Source organism: Leptidea sinapis, chromosome 10, assembly GCF_905404315.1.
Source record: "Leptidea sinapis chromosome 10, ilLepSina1.1, whole genome shotgun sequence".
Taxonomy (NCBI): Eukaryota; Metazoa; Arthropoda; class Insecta; order Lepidoptera; family Pieridae; genus Leptidea; species Leptidea sinapis.
Window position 1 is genome coordinate 3,518,289 of NC_066274.1, and position 16,578 is coordinate 3,534,866.

The 16,578-nt window shown below is 38.1% G+C and overlaps 2 protein-coding genes across 6 annotated transcripts in view; one reads left to right on the forward strand and one right to left on the reverse strand.

The window, feature by feature from the left end:
* The window catches only part of LOC126966515 (putative nuclease HARBI1), a 55,682-nt gene that overhangs the window by 34,914 nt on the left and 4,190 nt on the right, over window positions 1-16,578 (forward strand). The window lies entirely within an intron of this gene.
* The window catches only part of LOC126966469 (supervillin), a 248,261-nt gene that overhangs the window by 4,696 nt on the left and 226,987 nt on the right, over window positions 1-16,578 (reverse strand). For all 5 annotated transcript variants that reach the window (XM_050810516.1, XM_050810518.1, XM_050810517.1 and 2 more), the window contains 8 exons: window positions 14,514-14,680; window positions 10,958-11,148; window positions 9,801-9,966; window positions 8,830-8,981; window positions 6,246-6,406; window positions 3,928-4,040; window positions 1,826-3,504; window positions 1,247-1,345 (listed from right to left, as the gene is read on the reverse strand). In XM_050810516.1, the coding sequence (XP_050666473.1) occupies window positions 1,247-1,345; window positions 1,826-3,504; window positions 3,928-4,040; window positions 6,246-6,406; window positions 8,830-8,981; window positions 9,801-9,966; window positions 10,958-11,148; window positions 14,514-14,680 (2,728 nt within the window). The remainder of the gene's footprint in view (window positions 1-1,246; window positions 1,346-1,825; window positions 3,505-3,927; window positions 4,041-6,245; window positions 6,407-8,829; window positions 8,982-9,800; window positions 9,967-10,957; window positions 11,149-14,513; window positions 14,681-16,578) is intronic.

Sequence of the window (16,578 nt, forward strand, 5' to 3'; positions counted from 1 at the left end):
TCTTCAGGTGATGAAAATCTCTGACCACGCAATTTATTCTTTATTTTAGGGAAAGCATAGAAATCATTAGGGCTTAGGTCGGGGCTGTACGGCGGATGGTCTAATAATTGTATGTTTTCTAGCTCTAAAAACTCATTTGTTCTGTGCGCGGTGTGAAAACTCGCATTGTCGTGATGGAGGATGATGTGGCGGTTGCAGTTCTATTTACGGAGTTCAGAAACGACCTGTGGCAAACAAATGCTAGCATACCATTCTTCATCACTCGTTCTTTGTCCCTCAAGAGGAATAGTCGCAACATGGTCGGTTTTGGAGACAAACGTGGCCACCATATTTTTTGCAACACTCTGTGAACGAGCAATTTTTGTTGGCTTTAACTCATTTTCGAAAACCCAAACTCGTGACTGGTTTTTTGTTTCGGGTTCATACGCGTATATCCTGCATTCGTCACCTGATACGATGTTGTATACAGCATTTGAGGATCATGCGTGGAATCTTTCGAGAGTTCTGACGCACCAAGTAACGCGAGCCGCTTTTTGCTCTTCACAGAGCAAATGCGGTATCCATCGGGAAAACAAGTTTTTTACACCTAATTGTTCATAAAATTATTTGTATTTGACTCATGCCAATGTCTAAAGTTGCCTGCATTTCGCGGTATGTCACATCTCGATCTTTCTCAATCAGCTCACGCACAGCATCAACGTTTTCTTTGGTGACTGCAGTTTTTGGACGACTTTGATTGGCATCATCACTGAGCTTGACACGTCCACGTTGAAATTCAGCAAACCAGCGATAAATTGTGGTTTTGGATGGGGCTTCATCACCAAATGCAGAAGTCATCCGGTCAACACACTGTTTTTGTGTTAAACCACTTCTAAAGTCATAGTAAATCATAGCTCTAGAATTTTCTCAAGTCAATTCCATTTTCTCAACGACTAAACAAGTTTGAAAAGACCTTGTGACAAGACCGAGAAACTTTTTTTAAATAAATAAATGGTATTCGATTTTTAAAACCAAGGAGTTTTCAGTTATAAAGATTTTAATATGACAGGAACAGTGGAAATATTCCATTCCCGATACTTTTAGTGCAGTCCTCGTAATATCCAGTTACAGAGATTATATTGGGAGGGTCATATCAGAGATTAGAAGGACCTGAAGAGGATTTCACTTGGAGTACTGCGGACGCTCTCTGCCCTTTTTAGTGGATATAGTACAAGTAACAATATTAGATAATAATTATAAAACATACCGTTGTTCCTCTCCACTTGTTCAATTTCGCCGTCTTCGCCTTTTGGCCACCAGCCTTGCCAGAGCCACACGCATTTACCATCGTCCAATAGAAATAGGGCTGAAAATAATAAATAAAAATATTCAATATATACTAATTAACTTTCAACACTACCTACTATTTAAATATAGCAATTTACAAAAAGAGAATTGTTTTAAATTATTTTTTACATGTTTTATAATTGTGATAAAAGATAAAATAAGAATTGAGATAGTAAAGGTATTTTTTAAATAATCTTAAGTGTCTATAATTTTAGTTCCAAACATTCTTTGAGAGTCAAGTTGTTTTGTTGTCAGTGTTCGTAATTGTGCATAGAAGAGAACACTAGTTGGCTAAATATTTTGAAACATAAAGCCTTATACACATGCATCGAACAACGACAGACGAAACGAATTCCTTCTCATTCACTTGCCGCACCACACATACTCATTCTCTTTCACCGATTTCCTTATATCTGGACCCAGCCTTAAGTGAATATCATTAATACTAAAATTCAGTTACAAAAATAATTAATGTGTAATTCAAAAACATTGCACTTACCAGGTTGCGATGCAGAATATAGCTCCTTCTGTTCGAACGGGAACGGCATAACCAGTGACTCATGGCGCAACGGTGACAGTACCTCGTTCGCCTCGAACTGACCACTCAAGTCTGTAAAGTGGAACAACCTGGGAGTGACATCACCGCCGGCTTCCCTGCCTGCGCTCAATACGGAATTATAATGCTGCTTATTGGCAACGCCCAACCCTTCTAGCACTTCCTTAGGTTCCTCGCCTTCTTTGACCTCAATCACGTTCACGTTGTCGGCTTTATCGCCAAAGATATATTTCGATTTTCTTGAGACTAGTTTATTGGCAAGCTCGACAGCTATTTGCTTGGTGTGTTTCAAACTGCGCGCTCCGTGCCACACGTATAAGTCGGACTTTTCACAATCGACCAAAATCAAGGACGCTCGACTTCTTAATTGGCGGACTGAGCATGGAACTTGTAGAAGGTAGGCCTCGTTAGAAACATTGCCTCTGGTAACATAAAGTTTGTATCGACTTTTGTCTGTATAACGCTTGCCTTGGTGAATGACTAGTTTTCCTTGAAAGAGGTTGAGGAATGCTGGGGGTTCATTTCCTTGCGCTACTCTTATTTGGGGACCTTGCTCGCGGTCTAACTCGACCGTAAGAAGTGCAGCTGCCCCTTTTTCGTTAGAAGATGCGTCTTTTCCTTGCCAGCAGAAATACGCACAGCGATCTCTGCCTGTAACATTATGTTTTGACGGTTTCCCGTTCAATTCTCTTCCAGAAACTGTTATTTGATAGTCCCATCTAATAATATAGCTGTCTCCCGAAAAAAATTCGCTAATCTCTGAATCGTTTTCAACCTTCTGGTAATCGTACTCTTGGATCACCCATTTGCAGACCGACTGTGTTTTGATATCATAGTGGCGCATTGAATCCTTGTCGTAGTAATTCGTTCCCCGGCCAATATGAGAACCTTCTAGAACAAGATCTGGCTCCTGATAATCGTTGGACCACATTTCTTCAGCGTCGCAGGGATTAATTTCCAATACACTAGATTTATACTCCTGCGTTTTGACTTTAATAACTCTGCTATAATCGGGCCAGTCCAGGAATTTCTCTTTGAACAATATGGTTTCCATGTGCTGAGTGACCTTCGACAGGATTGCCCAATCAGGTCTACTGGTAGATGACTTTTCTGGTGACTTCGTATCTTTTCTAGCACCTTGATACTCTGCTGCGTTTAATGGGTTGATATGGCACTCTTCATAGTTATAACCCTCGTCGAACAATTCTTGCGCGAGTTGGGCTGATCTTCTTCTGCTTTCTAGTGGCACATTTTTTCCATACCAAATGTACATTTCCGAGCCAAAATCGAATACAATGACTTTAGTTTGGTTTAGCATGGCAATTCTTGGTACTTGTCCCCAATATTCCTTAATAGGGACTAGTTCATCATCAATAACTTCATAGCACATATTAGTCTGAACAATACAAGACTCAAATATTTCGTCTTCATCTGCTGGGCCGGTCTCTACTGGTCTATAATCTTCCACATTTTCCGTGATACCGAGCAGTGTCCAAAATTGGTTCCAATGTTTTTTTGAATAGTTTTTTATTTGTTCATCAATTTTTATGATACTACTTGCAGTTTTGCAGCCGAGGTCTTTTGTGTTAAATATATGATTTGCGATGTCTGTGCTGCGATTTCTGGGAAAAAAAAAATCCACATGAATATTATGTATATATTTTTTATTTCAAATTTAGCTCGATGATCTTTGACAATAGCCTACAACAGCTTGTCTATGGTAATAATAGGGTAATAACTGTATGGTAATAATTTCATCAATTTATACTCTGTTAATTTGTTTATTTTCTTTTTGACACTTCAAGAAAGTTAGAAGCTAATGAGGCCCTCATACATTACCGATTCGAGTTGAAATAACAATCGATTTTATCAAAGAAAAACTTTCACTCGATTTAATATATCAAAATATTTTTCATATCATCACCAATCTGATAATAGAATGTGTGCTTTAGTAGACCTTTCTCAACACCTCCGTTGAAGTCTATACAATCAATGTCTGCTGTCTACTTTTGCATTATTTACATTACAATACAGAGACAACTCACTTTTCGATGACATTGGCGTACAGTCCGATGTAGAGATAGAGTTGGTCGGGCGTGATCAGCAGGAAACAGTCTCCACGGTTCACGTTGACGTGGGACGGTTCCACAAGACGTGTCTGCAATACAAATCACTTTCTATATACGTCTAGATAGACTGTGACAGCTGTGAACACATCGAATAAAATAGCGGCGAACAGTTAACCTTTTTTTTCAGCAACTCGCGCACGCTAAAATAAAGTGACATACGTATCGCGAGTGTAAGACGTAGCTTGTCACGCACACTAAACTTTAAAGCCGGGTCTGTTATCATGCGTTGCCTAACAGTAAGATGCTCTATGTAGACGTATAAGTACCTAATCGAAAAAAAATCGTTAATTTTAATTAGCAACTGTCTTAAATATAAAATAGTATGTGTCAACTTCTGTATAAGCAGAAAAATATAAGATTGTTTATGAGTCTCGGTATTGGCAATTAGAACTGTGTTGCTTTGTAATTAATGTATTCATTCAATATATCACACTATCTCATATTTAAATGCGTATCTATTTCCTAGTGGTAGAAAATCTTTCTTTTCTTAACTATCAACAATATAAATGTAGAGTTTAAAGAATCTCGACAATTTTATATATATATATATGTGTGTGTGTGTGTGTGTGTGTGTGTAACGTCATAGTAGAATATTATATATAATGTGTAGTCTATTATTTAACTATTTTCTGTGTATTAAATATACAGATTAGTGAGTTTTAGCGAATCAATGTGGTCCCCATACTAAGAAAGTTTAAATATTTCAAATGAGACACTGACACTTTGGAAATTAGTAGAAAACAAAACGACATTGTATTGCTTTGATTTATTAAAATTGCACAGAAAAAATAAATACACACACAACACTACAACATCACAAAAACAGTTTGAATTCAATTTAATTTTCTTTATTTCGAATTTGGGTAATGTACATGTTAACATATACAAAAATACATGAGCATTCAAACTGTGCTTGATTACAGCATGCAACAGTTTGACTTTCAGTTAGTAGCACTACTTCTAGTTAATTGCGCCAACGAACTGTTTAAACCAGTGACAATACTCTTTCGTCGTTCCGTTACCGAGGGAATTATGCCAGCTATATGGAAATCAGCATTAATATCACCGATTCATAAGAAAGGTTCTAAAAATCAAATAGAAAACTACAGACCTATTAGTACATAACGTACTTACGTACGTTTGTTAGCAAAAATCTTAGAGCGTATTGTGTACAACCAGCTATACAATAACATTAAATCAACTTTTATCCCTCAACAGCACGGTTACTTGAGAGGAAGGTCAACTGTGACAAATCATATTACTTTTAATGATTACTCAACATTTCATATGAATAAAGGTTCTCAGGTTGACACTGTCTATACTGACTACAGCAAGGCTTTCGACCGTATTGACCATAGTATACTACTGTCAAAATTATATTACCTAGGCATCCATGGTGATTTGTATAGATGGTTTTCTTCCTACGTTCTAGATAGGTCTCAAGCGGTTGTTCTGAATGGTTATACCTCGGCGTGAGTTAATATTCCGTCAGGCGTTCCTCAGGGTTCATTGTTGGGACCCCTGCTATTTGTTATATTTATTAACGATATCAGCGCATGCTTTTCGAATTCAGAGTTTTTATTATTGGTGACGACATGAAAATCTTCAAGACTGTTAACAATCTTCATGATTCTTTACTTCTCCAAGATGACTTGAACAGGCTGGATAACTATTGTACACTCCACAAGTTAGATTTGAATGTCTCTAAATGCTTTTTTATAAACTTTTCACGTAAACGAAACGTTTTTGAATATAACTATAATATTAAAAATCAAAATTTAGCTGTTTATTTATTATTTATTATTACAAGGAAACATAACAAACACATCACAAGAACTGAACAATATAGGAAAGAGATACAAAATATAAATGTAGATGCGTCCTAACACATGTTTCACAAATACAAAATATGTGTGTAATGTATATGTGTTATAAAAAATATTAAAGATCTAGGTGTAATTCATGACACTAAATTAATGTTCGATGACCATGTTAATGCTGTAGTAAATAGAGCCTATCAGGCTCTTGGATTTATTATTCATGCTTCACAGAATTTTAAAAGAATGAAAACTATAAAAAATATCTATTGCGCCTACTTACGTAGTCATCTAGAGTACGGGTCTCAAATTTGGAATCCCTGTTATAAAATATACTCAGACAACATCGAGAGAATCCAAAGGAAATTCACGCGTTACCTACAAGTAAGCAGTTCGTCTCTCAAGTAATTGAATTACCTGAACTCTCCTCCTGCCCTTGACATGTAGGAGCATCAGCGGCTTGGTGCCATGGCTTGGGATGTTGGTAGCTGAAGCACTCCGGAGCGCGACGTTGGAGAAGTCCTCCTTGCTGGCTAGAGCAGCCAGCGCTTCTGCGGCTAGACCACAGTTCGCTGTCACTGTAACAAGGAGACATTTAATCTCTATGAACAATGACGTTCGATACACCTATAAGGACATACCATTCGAAGTCCGATTGTGGGCAGAAGTTTGCTTAAAGACAATGTAAGCACACTTCTGTCCCTAGTCCTGTGTCAACTATCACTCACCACAAATCTGAACCAAATTAATGCTTTACATTGCTGCTTATACACTAAGAATATTTTAAAGAACTGTAGTATATGCGGCAATGTATTGATATAGCAGTGCAAGCTTATTATGGTGTAATTCCTTACTTCGGTTTGTTTTTATACGACGTGATTGGTTGAATTATGAAAGGTGTTTAATGCCATTACTTCTATAATTCCTCACAAAAAATTCAGTAAATTGAAATTTTAATACCTTTAATACAAATCAGAATTTTTAAATCACTTATTGTGAACCTCAAAAGCTACAAACCATTCGAAATAATATGCCATATACCTGAGAAGAACGGGCACAAGAAATTCAACTGTTGTTGATAATTGATGATTTTTTAATATTACTTCCAACAAAAGGTGTCCTTAAGAAAGTCATTTATGTTAAAGAACCCTACGACATCTACCTCACCTACCACATCTGGGATTTTGAGAATATTTTCTAAAAATCTTATCAAAATTCTCCCAATCTCAAGAGAAATTGTCTTTAAGGAGTAAACTCCTTACTACATTACTTAAGTATACTAAAGTATAGTGTCATACACTGGCCTGCAAAAGTAAGTATCACACTTTTCAAATTAAATTCTTTTCTTAACTATAGAAGGTAGAGATTTAAGATTAAAAACGTTTTGTTGCAAATTTTATAGGCTTTAATTCTTAGAAACTAAAATTATACATTAGTAACATTTTTAACTTAAAAAAGATAAAACAATGAAAATAGACATTTTTAGTTTAGTGTAAAAAAATTCAACTAAAATGTATTACATGTTATTTAATTTTTAATAACTGGTATTGCCTCCTCGAGCTCTGATTACAGCTTCGAGTCGGTTTGGCATACTGAACACTAGGTTTCGGAGCCGATGTTAAGGAATATTCTCCCATTCTTCTCCCAGGGCCTGCTTTAGTGCCCTGAGGGTAGTAGGTGGTGGTCTGCGATTTCTGACTAGCCTCCCAAGCTCATCCCAGGCGTGTTCAATCGGGTTGAGATCAGGACTTCTTGATGGCCAAGCCATCACGCTGATACCGACCTCGTGAATATACTCTTGTACGATATGAGCCGTGTGTGGCCGGGCATTATCATGCATCAGCATCGATCCATCACCCATATTTGCTAAATACTGCCCTGCATACTCATTGAGAATCTCTTGAGCATATCTTTGCCCAGTGAGGGTGCCATTTTCTATAGCTACTAGCTCTGTGCGACCCTCTGAAGATATGCCAGCCCATACATGTACACTGCCTCCACTGTATTGGACTCTTTCTGAGATGCAGGCTTGAAGGTATCGCTCACCAGGTCGCCTGTAAACACTTCGCCTTCCATCAGAAGTGTAAAGGGAGAATCGAGACTCATCTGCAAACAAAATTCTTGACCATTCTTCTTCATCCCACTGCATGTGTTCACGGGCGTATCGCAGTCTCGCTACTCAATGCTGTCTCTCGAGTTTTGGGCCACTCGCTGGTCTTCGGGGTTTCAAATTTGCTTCAGCAAGTCTTCTTCTCACTGTAATGTCACTAATGTGGACTACATTCGGGTCTGAAGTAGCTGTTGCTGGACTTCAACTGCATTCTGGTGGCGATTTCTTAACACAGTGGAAATAATATAACGATCTTCTCGGGCACTGCTATACCTGGGTCTGCTATTACAAGGTCTCCTCAGATGGTGTCCAGTCTCTTCGTACCTTCGCTTTACCTTCTGGACCGTTCGTACCGTCGTACCCACCATTCTTGCAGTGCGACGCACTTGCTTACACATTACTGCTTCACGGCAGAAATAGGCGCCGTTGTGGTAACCATAATCTAGTCGGCTTCCTGTGCAAAGGAAGTGTTTCTTACTGTGTTTCGGTCTGAAGGGCGCCGTAGCTAGTGAAATTACTGGGCAAATGAGGCTTAACATCTTATGTCTCAAGGCGACGAGCGCAATTGTAGTGCCGCTCAGAATTTTTGGGTTTTTTGAGAATGCTGAGCGGCACTGCATTGTAATGAGCAGGACGCATCAATTACCATCAACTGAACGTCCTGTTCGTGTCTTCCCTTATTGTCATAAAAAAAGGCGTAAAAAGTAAGACACATTTGTTTTACGACGACGAATATAATTGGTCATTATCGGGCTGCTACGTCGTTTATACAATACTATGCACTGCATCGTAATGGGCAGGGCGTGTCAATTACCATCAGCTGAAAGTGCTGCTCGTCTCGTCCCTTATTGTCATAATAAAAACCTTTCCGCAGACAAAGTCGATACTCACCCTTCTCTTTAAACAAGGTGTCTCTGAAGGTGAGGGCGTGTCCACTGTACTCCTGCCGCAGGTCGGTCCTCGCCGCGAGGGCCTTGAGCGGATTGCGAGACGACACGTGACGCCGCTCACGTTTCGCTCGGCGAGCATATTCACTCGACAAACTGAAATATTACATTCTATTAGGTATAAAGTTTAAATACATATGAGACATAATAATTATATGCCATAAAAACATAACTTGTAAAAAAACACCAATTCTCGCATCTCAATTCTTACCGTAAAATGTTTATTTAGTCCCTACTTCAGTGTCCTTCTGTATTAATTTATTACGTAATTAGCGAACATAACAACATCTTCCGACCATATAATATTAAATAAATAGATTAACATGGCCATCGCATGAAAATACCGTGTATCTTTTTTATTTTTTATACAAGTCGTACGTAAACTAGCTAATGCACAAATTGACATATCAAAATTGGTCACGGAATATCGGACTACCAGGTCATATTGGTATAAATGATTTATTTCTCTTAATTTATGCGATACTAAATATACGCGTACTAATTATGGCAGTCATTCCGTTCTGTACAGGATAGTAAACTTATACGAAAAAAAAATTAAAGTTATTGACATTTTTTTTCATCAGTCGTAATAAATTTATTAACTCAGTGATCGAGCACATGAACACAACACACCCACATATTCGGAACACATATTCATACACACTATACGCATATCTTATCACACATTATTTAGGACTTCTTCTTCCTTTTTTTGTTAACTTTTATATATTTTTAATTAACCATTTATTTACCAGCGTTATTATTTCATTACAATTTAACCTGCCAAACTTTGTTAAAGGCAATACATGTATATAATTTATAGATTTAATGTGTAGAATAGAAATACTGTAAAGTTTGCTGAAATAAATAAATTTAAAAAAAATTGTTTTAAGTTCAAAAGTGAGAAAAACTCACAGCTGTCTAGAGGCGCTGTCGATAGCATCGAGGTCTATGTCCAGGTCGATGGTAAGTGCCTTGTCCTGTTGCTGTAGTGGTGCGAAGAACGCGTGGAAGGTCTCATCATCAGCACGGGGGACACTGACGGGACAACCTGGCTTCTCTATGCCTGACACTTCCTCCGCTGTAAAAAGCAGTTAACATATTAATCAAAGAAAGACGACGAATCTGAATATGGAACCACTGAGAAAATCACTTTGTCCACTTGCCCTAAAGGTCTCTTCGACGGCCTTTGGAAGGCCACAGCTGCCTTGTCGTCCATAAAACGTTAACCTCGAAGTTTCCTTTTTATTTCCGGAATAAATGAAAATCGTAAGGTCCAATTTCGGAGCTATAGATCCGGTGACCCAATAATTCTACCGGTGACCTCAACAAATAGTCGATCGTTCGCCTGACGGTGTACAAGCGCGACCAGGCGTTGTCTTGTTGAAGAAGGATCTGTATCGGATGTACGGAAGTACCTTCCGAATTTTTTCCAAGATAATTGGCAAACAATTGTTAGTGTACCATTTTGCAATAAATGTTCTTCGATCATCCTATATATACATTGCATTGGGCCCACGCACAAACATTCACAAATATGAAGTCATAGTCACTAATAAATAAATTTGTTCAAACAGGTATCGTCATTAAAAATATTACATTTAAATTACTGAATCTATCATGTTCTATATGTTCGGAAAAAGTTGAGATTGTTAGCAGTAGCGGCCGTCAACTACGGATTACCAGTACTCAGATGTGAAAAGTAAACACTCGGATTCCCTTAATTCACAAACGAATTGGAAGCAAACAATACGTAAAATACACACCTCTTGATTTTTTATTAAATGAAAATACGGGACGAGACGAGCAGGACTTTCAGCTGATGGTAACTGATACGCCCTGCCCATTACAATGCAGTGCCGCTCAAGATTCTAGAAAAGCTCAAAAACTTTGAGCGGCACTACAATTGCGCTCGTCACCTTGAGACATAAGATGTTAAGTCTCATTTGCCCAGTAATATCACTAGCTAAATAGGCGCCGTGACCCATAATCTAGCCGGTATCCTGTGCAAAGGGACCTCCCACTGGACAAATTATCGAAAGTATCGAAAGAAGATATTGAAATATACTTACTTTCATCAAGTCGACTGATGCTCTCGCTGACCGAGTGGCTCCGCTTGAATGACTCGCGGTCTATCTTGGCGGACTCCTGGAGCCTGGCGTCAGACGTCTCGCTCGCAGCAGCCGTCATAACCGCGCACGAGGCAGACCGGAGTGGACCAGACGCGAACCCGTTCGTGGGCGACGTTGGGGCTTTGCGAGATCTGTAAAATATAAATAACCCATGAATTCATCCGCATTTACCAGTGTGTACCATAATTGTGTTCCATTCGAAACCTCAGTTCCATGGAGTAACGATTCAGAAAAGGGTTCTCAAAAAAAGTTCTAAATACACAAGTATTACTGTATGAAATAAAATATTCTAGACTTATGAATATATATGGAAAGTAACAACTAACTTGTTTCTTGTTATCGTATCGGAACAGTTTCTCATAATTCACACAAACTTAGTGAAATTCAGACTTGTTCCAATTTGGAACTGAGGTTTCGATATATGTACAAACATTTCAATTCAATTCAATCTAGGGTTAAAAAGACAAAAAATCACTGCCGATAGCACCACCCATTCGCCACTAACATAACTTTGTTCATCGGAATGGTGAATGGTCAAGTCGTCCTTTATATAATAATAACATCGACACACTCTTACACAAATTATCTTGCCCCAAACTAGGCATAGCCTGTACGATGGGTACAAGACAACGATATATTTAATACAATATACTTACATAAACATACATAAATACATATAAACATCCATGACTCGGAAACAAACATCCATATTCATCATATGAATGATTACACCTACCGGGATTCGAACCCGGGACCTCTAGCTTAGTAGTCAGGGTCACTTCGGCTATATGTGTGAAATGTTTCTTATTTTAGGTGAACATACACATAGATTTTCTTTGTATATATTATATAGATGTGTAAAGGGGAGAGTTCCGAAAAGTTATTTGTTCTGGTCCCTGTGCGTTAAAGCATTCAAGAAACTTCCAACCACATTCAACCAACCAGTGCAAAGAACATGATATGTTTGGGTATCTCCTTAAATATTGGCTCATATGATTGCCCTACAATGTTACAACAGAGTTTGTCATTACAGGTAACGCGTATACACGTAAAATGAATGATTAGTAGAAATAGAACTAGCTATATGAGCAGTGCTCGTCCGGGTATTTTTGCTGCAAAAAGCGATTAACTTGTATTTTTGTGTAAGGGTTTGTGACTGAGGTCCGGGTTAATGACAAGAATATGATACAGTCCATATTTAATGCTCATGGTCTCAACTCAAATCAGCAGGTCATGAAGCAAACCACGTGATCTGTCTTCACTTCATTAAAAATGATAATGTTTAGCTTTTTTATGGAAAGAAGTGAGAAGACCAGTTGTGTTACCCTATGTTAAGAAGCCCCACTGGTACCTAACAATACAACTTTATTTCCGAATACTTGTCGGACGGGACGGGACAATCCCTAGGATAAAGCATTTCAACGAAAAGTCTACTTAACGGAGATTCGTGTTATATAAATCCTTTTGGAGTGTGATATATGCTACAAGTGGCAAACGTTATTTTGCCATACAGATTGAGTACCGCACGCCCGCTCATTGTATGTATATGAAATGTCATTGAATTAATTATTTGTATTCCGAAGATACAGGTATTTCTAAGTCAAAATAAGGATAAGTAATCACCACATTACATATGCTAAAATCTTCTCCGAAACACGCTGCATCTATAGTATAAGGATTATTTCGATCTGTTCAGTAGTTTTCGCAGTATAACCGAAAGAAAAAACCGGCTCTGCATTTATAAGTATAGATACGAAAAATGAATGTACCGATACTATGAGAGTTTTTTAAGCCACTGTTTTTACTCTAAGCTTTGTTAAATGGCTTTAAAAAGATTTAATTTTCAATGTCAAAAAAATCGAATCGAAATAACAATCTTTTAAATTAAGTCTGTCTATATAAATTATAACTTGACCCAACTAAAAGTAAACCAATGAGACGACGCAATAATGAGCCCAATTAAAAGCCAACATTTTCACTAACCAATTAAAATGATAAAGTAATTAATAAAAAAGGCAATATCCGCCGTATATAGCGTCAAACAGAACTAAATCGATCGAGGTTACGAGGAAATACCAATTACGAAACTGCATTGAGTTGCGACTTACGTGCAAACCAACAGCCAGTCTACATGAACGTTGAAAGCCTTTTAAGGTATTGCGAGATTTTACGATAGGCGTTGAATCCGACACGGCTTGCATTCCATGGAGAAACTCGTGCTTAGCCAGTTCGTACACTTGCCTTAAACTGTTATGGGAATTAGAAACAAATGGCTCCTTTAAAGTCGAATAGTTTTATCTGCCGATAGCAGTCACAATATGATTCAAGGCAGATGTGTGGAGTTCTAAAGAGCGGTTTTCAAGGAACATTCGGCTACGTAAAAAAAAATAAGCACTGAGCTTCCTTGTTCGGTGTTTCCAGAGAACATCCTCCTTTTTGAAGTCGGTTTAAAAAAGCGCGTACGCTTTCCTAAAAGGTCATCAACGCTTCTGGGATTTCGCTGGCGTTGCAGGGCAATGTGGGCGATGATCGCTTTATATCAGGTGACCTGTACGCTCGTTATTCCTGCTCTTCCATAAATATAAGCAGATGACAACGAACTGCGCCCGAACCTTAAGACCTCAGGAGGGAATGTCTTATAGTATGCTTATAATTTACATCGGGAGTGGGAGGCTCTTTTGCACGATTTTTTGAAGCCGGCTAGATTATGGGGACCACAACGGCGCCTATTTCTGCCGTGAAGCAGTAATGTGTAAGCTTTAGTGCGTTTCGGTCTTATTACTGGGCAAATCAGACTTAACATCTTTTGCTTTAAGGTGACGAGCGCAATTGTAATGCCGCTCAGAATTTTTGGGTTTTTCAAGAATCCGGAGCGGCACTGCATTGTAATGGAAAGGGCGTATCAATTACCAACAGCTGAACGTCCTGTTCGTCTCGTCCCTTATTATCATAAAAAAAATTATTATATCTTAAACGAACCTGCATTTCGAGCAATGAAACTATACGCGTGCAATGGCGTCCGTTAGTGTCACGTCAATATAATAATCGGCACATTTTTTTATTCTTAGTACTAAAAAAGGCCGACATACCATATTACGTCTATTTTGTTATAAGTACATAAGTCTCAATAACAATTTAATGATAATTTCTTTTTACACGGGTGAAACAGGAGTGATAACGCAAATCAGGGTGAATTTCGGACAATGACCCCATACATGTTCACGTGGTAATATGACTACGATTATCTATCCATCTCGATAGCACACAGACGGAGCGTATCATATATAGTAGAGACAAGACATTTTGGAATCGCATAGAATTTGAATGTGAATTAAATTAGAGAAATGTGTTCTATGTTAGCGTTGAACTTCGATTGGGTCTGGCGGTGTTTTTTTCATTCCTCTCTCTGTCTGTTTGTTTGTGACAAAAGCATAACAAAAGCCGATTTTTTGTAAATCCTATAAGTACAATTATTATTATAATAAGATAAAATTACCTAAATCTATTCGGCGCGGGCACGGCGGTTGTGATGACGGGCGATGAGGCAGGCGGTGTGTTGAGAGGCGGGGGGGTGGCGGGCGGCGTTGCCACTTGGTCGCGCTCCAGTCGTCCGGCGACTGTGAAGGTGGTTGCATCGTTCTGCGGCACGCGCTTTCTCCATCCCTGTAATGAAAACAAATCAATTTTAAGAATATGTACTTATATATAAGGCAAAATATCATATTGTTTATGTTATGGGTTGATAATTGTAAGCTACTTAAAATTTAAAGAAATCACGTTCTCAATTTGAAATCTTTTACCACAATTATTCACGTATATTTTGTCCAAATATATATTTTCTCTCTCTTTTTCTTTTATAATATGCAATTACCTAAACCTAGTTTTAAAATGGCTATAACTATTGTACTTTTTAGAGTTATTTATTTCTGCCAAACATGCTGTGTATACACCCTCGTGGAGTTTTTTTTTATGAAAATAAAGGACGAGTCGAGCAGGACGTTCAGCTGATTGTAATTCATACGCCATGCCCATTTGAATGCAGTGCCGCTCAGGATTTTTGAAAAACCCAAAAATTCTGAGCGGTACTACAGTTGCGCTCGACACCTTGAGACATAAGATTTTGAGTCTCATTTGCCCAGTAATTTCACTAGCTATGACGCCCTTCAGAGCGAAACATAGCGATGTTTACTGCTTCTAGGCAGAAATAGGCGCCGTTGTTGTATTTAGCTGAAAGTTTTCTTGTAAGTTGTATGTATTTGTTGTAATTCTGTTGTGTACCTATTAAAATGAATAAATAAGGGGAATTATAGTGTAACGCATTATGTACGGATTCCACACGTTGGGTGTATTGAGACCCTCGATTTCAACTCGTGCCTATAAAATTTTGCACACTCGTAATTACATACATACAACTTATATTTACATTAAAACGAAACCACAATACAAGTAACAACTGTATTATTAATGTTCAATGTTCACTTCCAGTCAGGTAGGTATATCATTTTACGCGGTCACTGAGTCACCGAGTTGAAGGTCCGACAGCTAACACATCTAGTAACATTGGTTGCAACATGCGACATATTTGTATATCTGTGGCTCACCATACATGATGAAACACTGTTTTGACCTTAAATGAGTTTTCCATGAAGCTATCGATCTAATTGATCAGTTTATAACATATGGCGTTTATATGGCCAGTTCAAATGATCGAAGTACTCTGTTATGCGAATAAAGAAATGATGTTCGGTAGTCACGCAAGCAATAGAAGGTAGGTTTCATACACTTGGCATATACTATTGTATAGACGACGCAGCAGCACGATAATGACCAATTTGATTCGTGGATGTGTGCATTAGCTACTGATTTAGTAGTCAAAATACTACGGAGCTAATGACAAATGTGTCTGACTTTTTACGACTTTTTTATGACAATATGGGACGAGACGAGCAGGACGTTCAGCTGATGGTTATTGGTACGCTCTGCCCATTACAATGGAGTGTCGCTCAGGATTCTTGAAAAACCCAAAAACATTGAGCGACATTAATAATAAAAATTAAAACATAATAATTGCTCTCGTCACCTTGAGACATGTTAAGTCTCATTTGACCAGTAATTTCACTAGCTACGGCGCCTTTCAGACCGAAACACAATAATGTTTACATATTACTATTGTGGTCCCCATAATCTAGCCGGCATCATGTGCAAAGGAGCCTCGCACTTGTCAATCAAAATCGATTACAATGACAATAGATTCGTTGTCCTTGCCTATCTTGCTGTATCTCCGATAGAGATGTTCTTCCCTCTCGCAGGTACGCCAGTATATTGCAAATCTAAGCTAGTGTTAGATCTGATGTTAGCAAAAAAAATTAAACTCTAAAAGAATGCCAAAATTACAAAGTACACAATTTATTTTGCGCGCATTTTCCAAACAAACTATAAATTACTTACCTATATTGAAGGCAACCAACAAGCCAATTAACATAACGACAAAACGAAACACCTTGATATTTAAAGAATCTCTCGCTATAAGGATACTTTCATTAACGTGTTTTTAAAAAAAT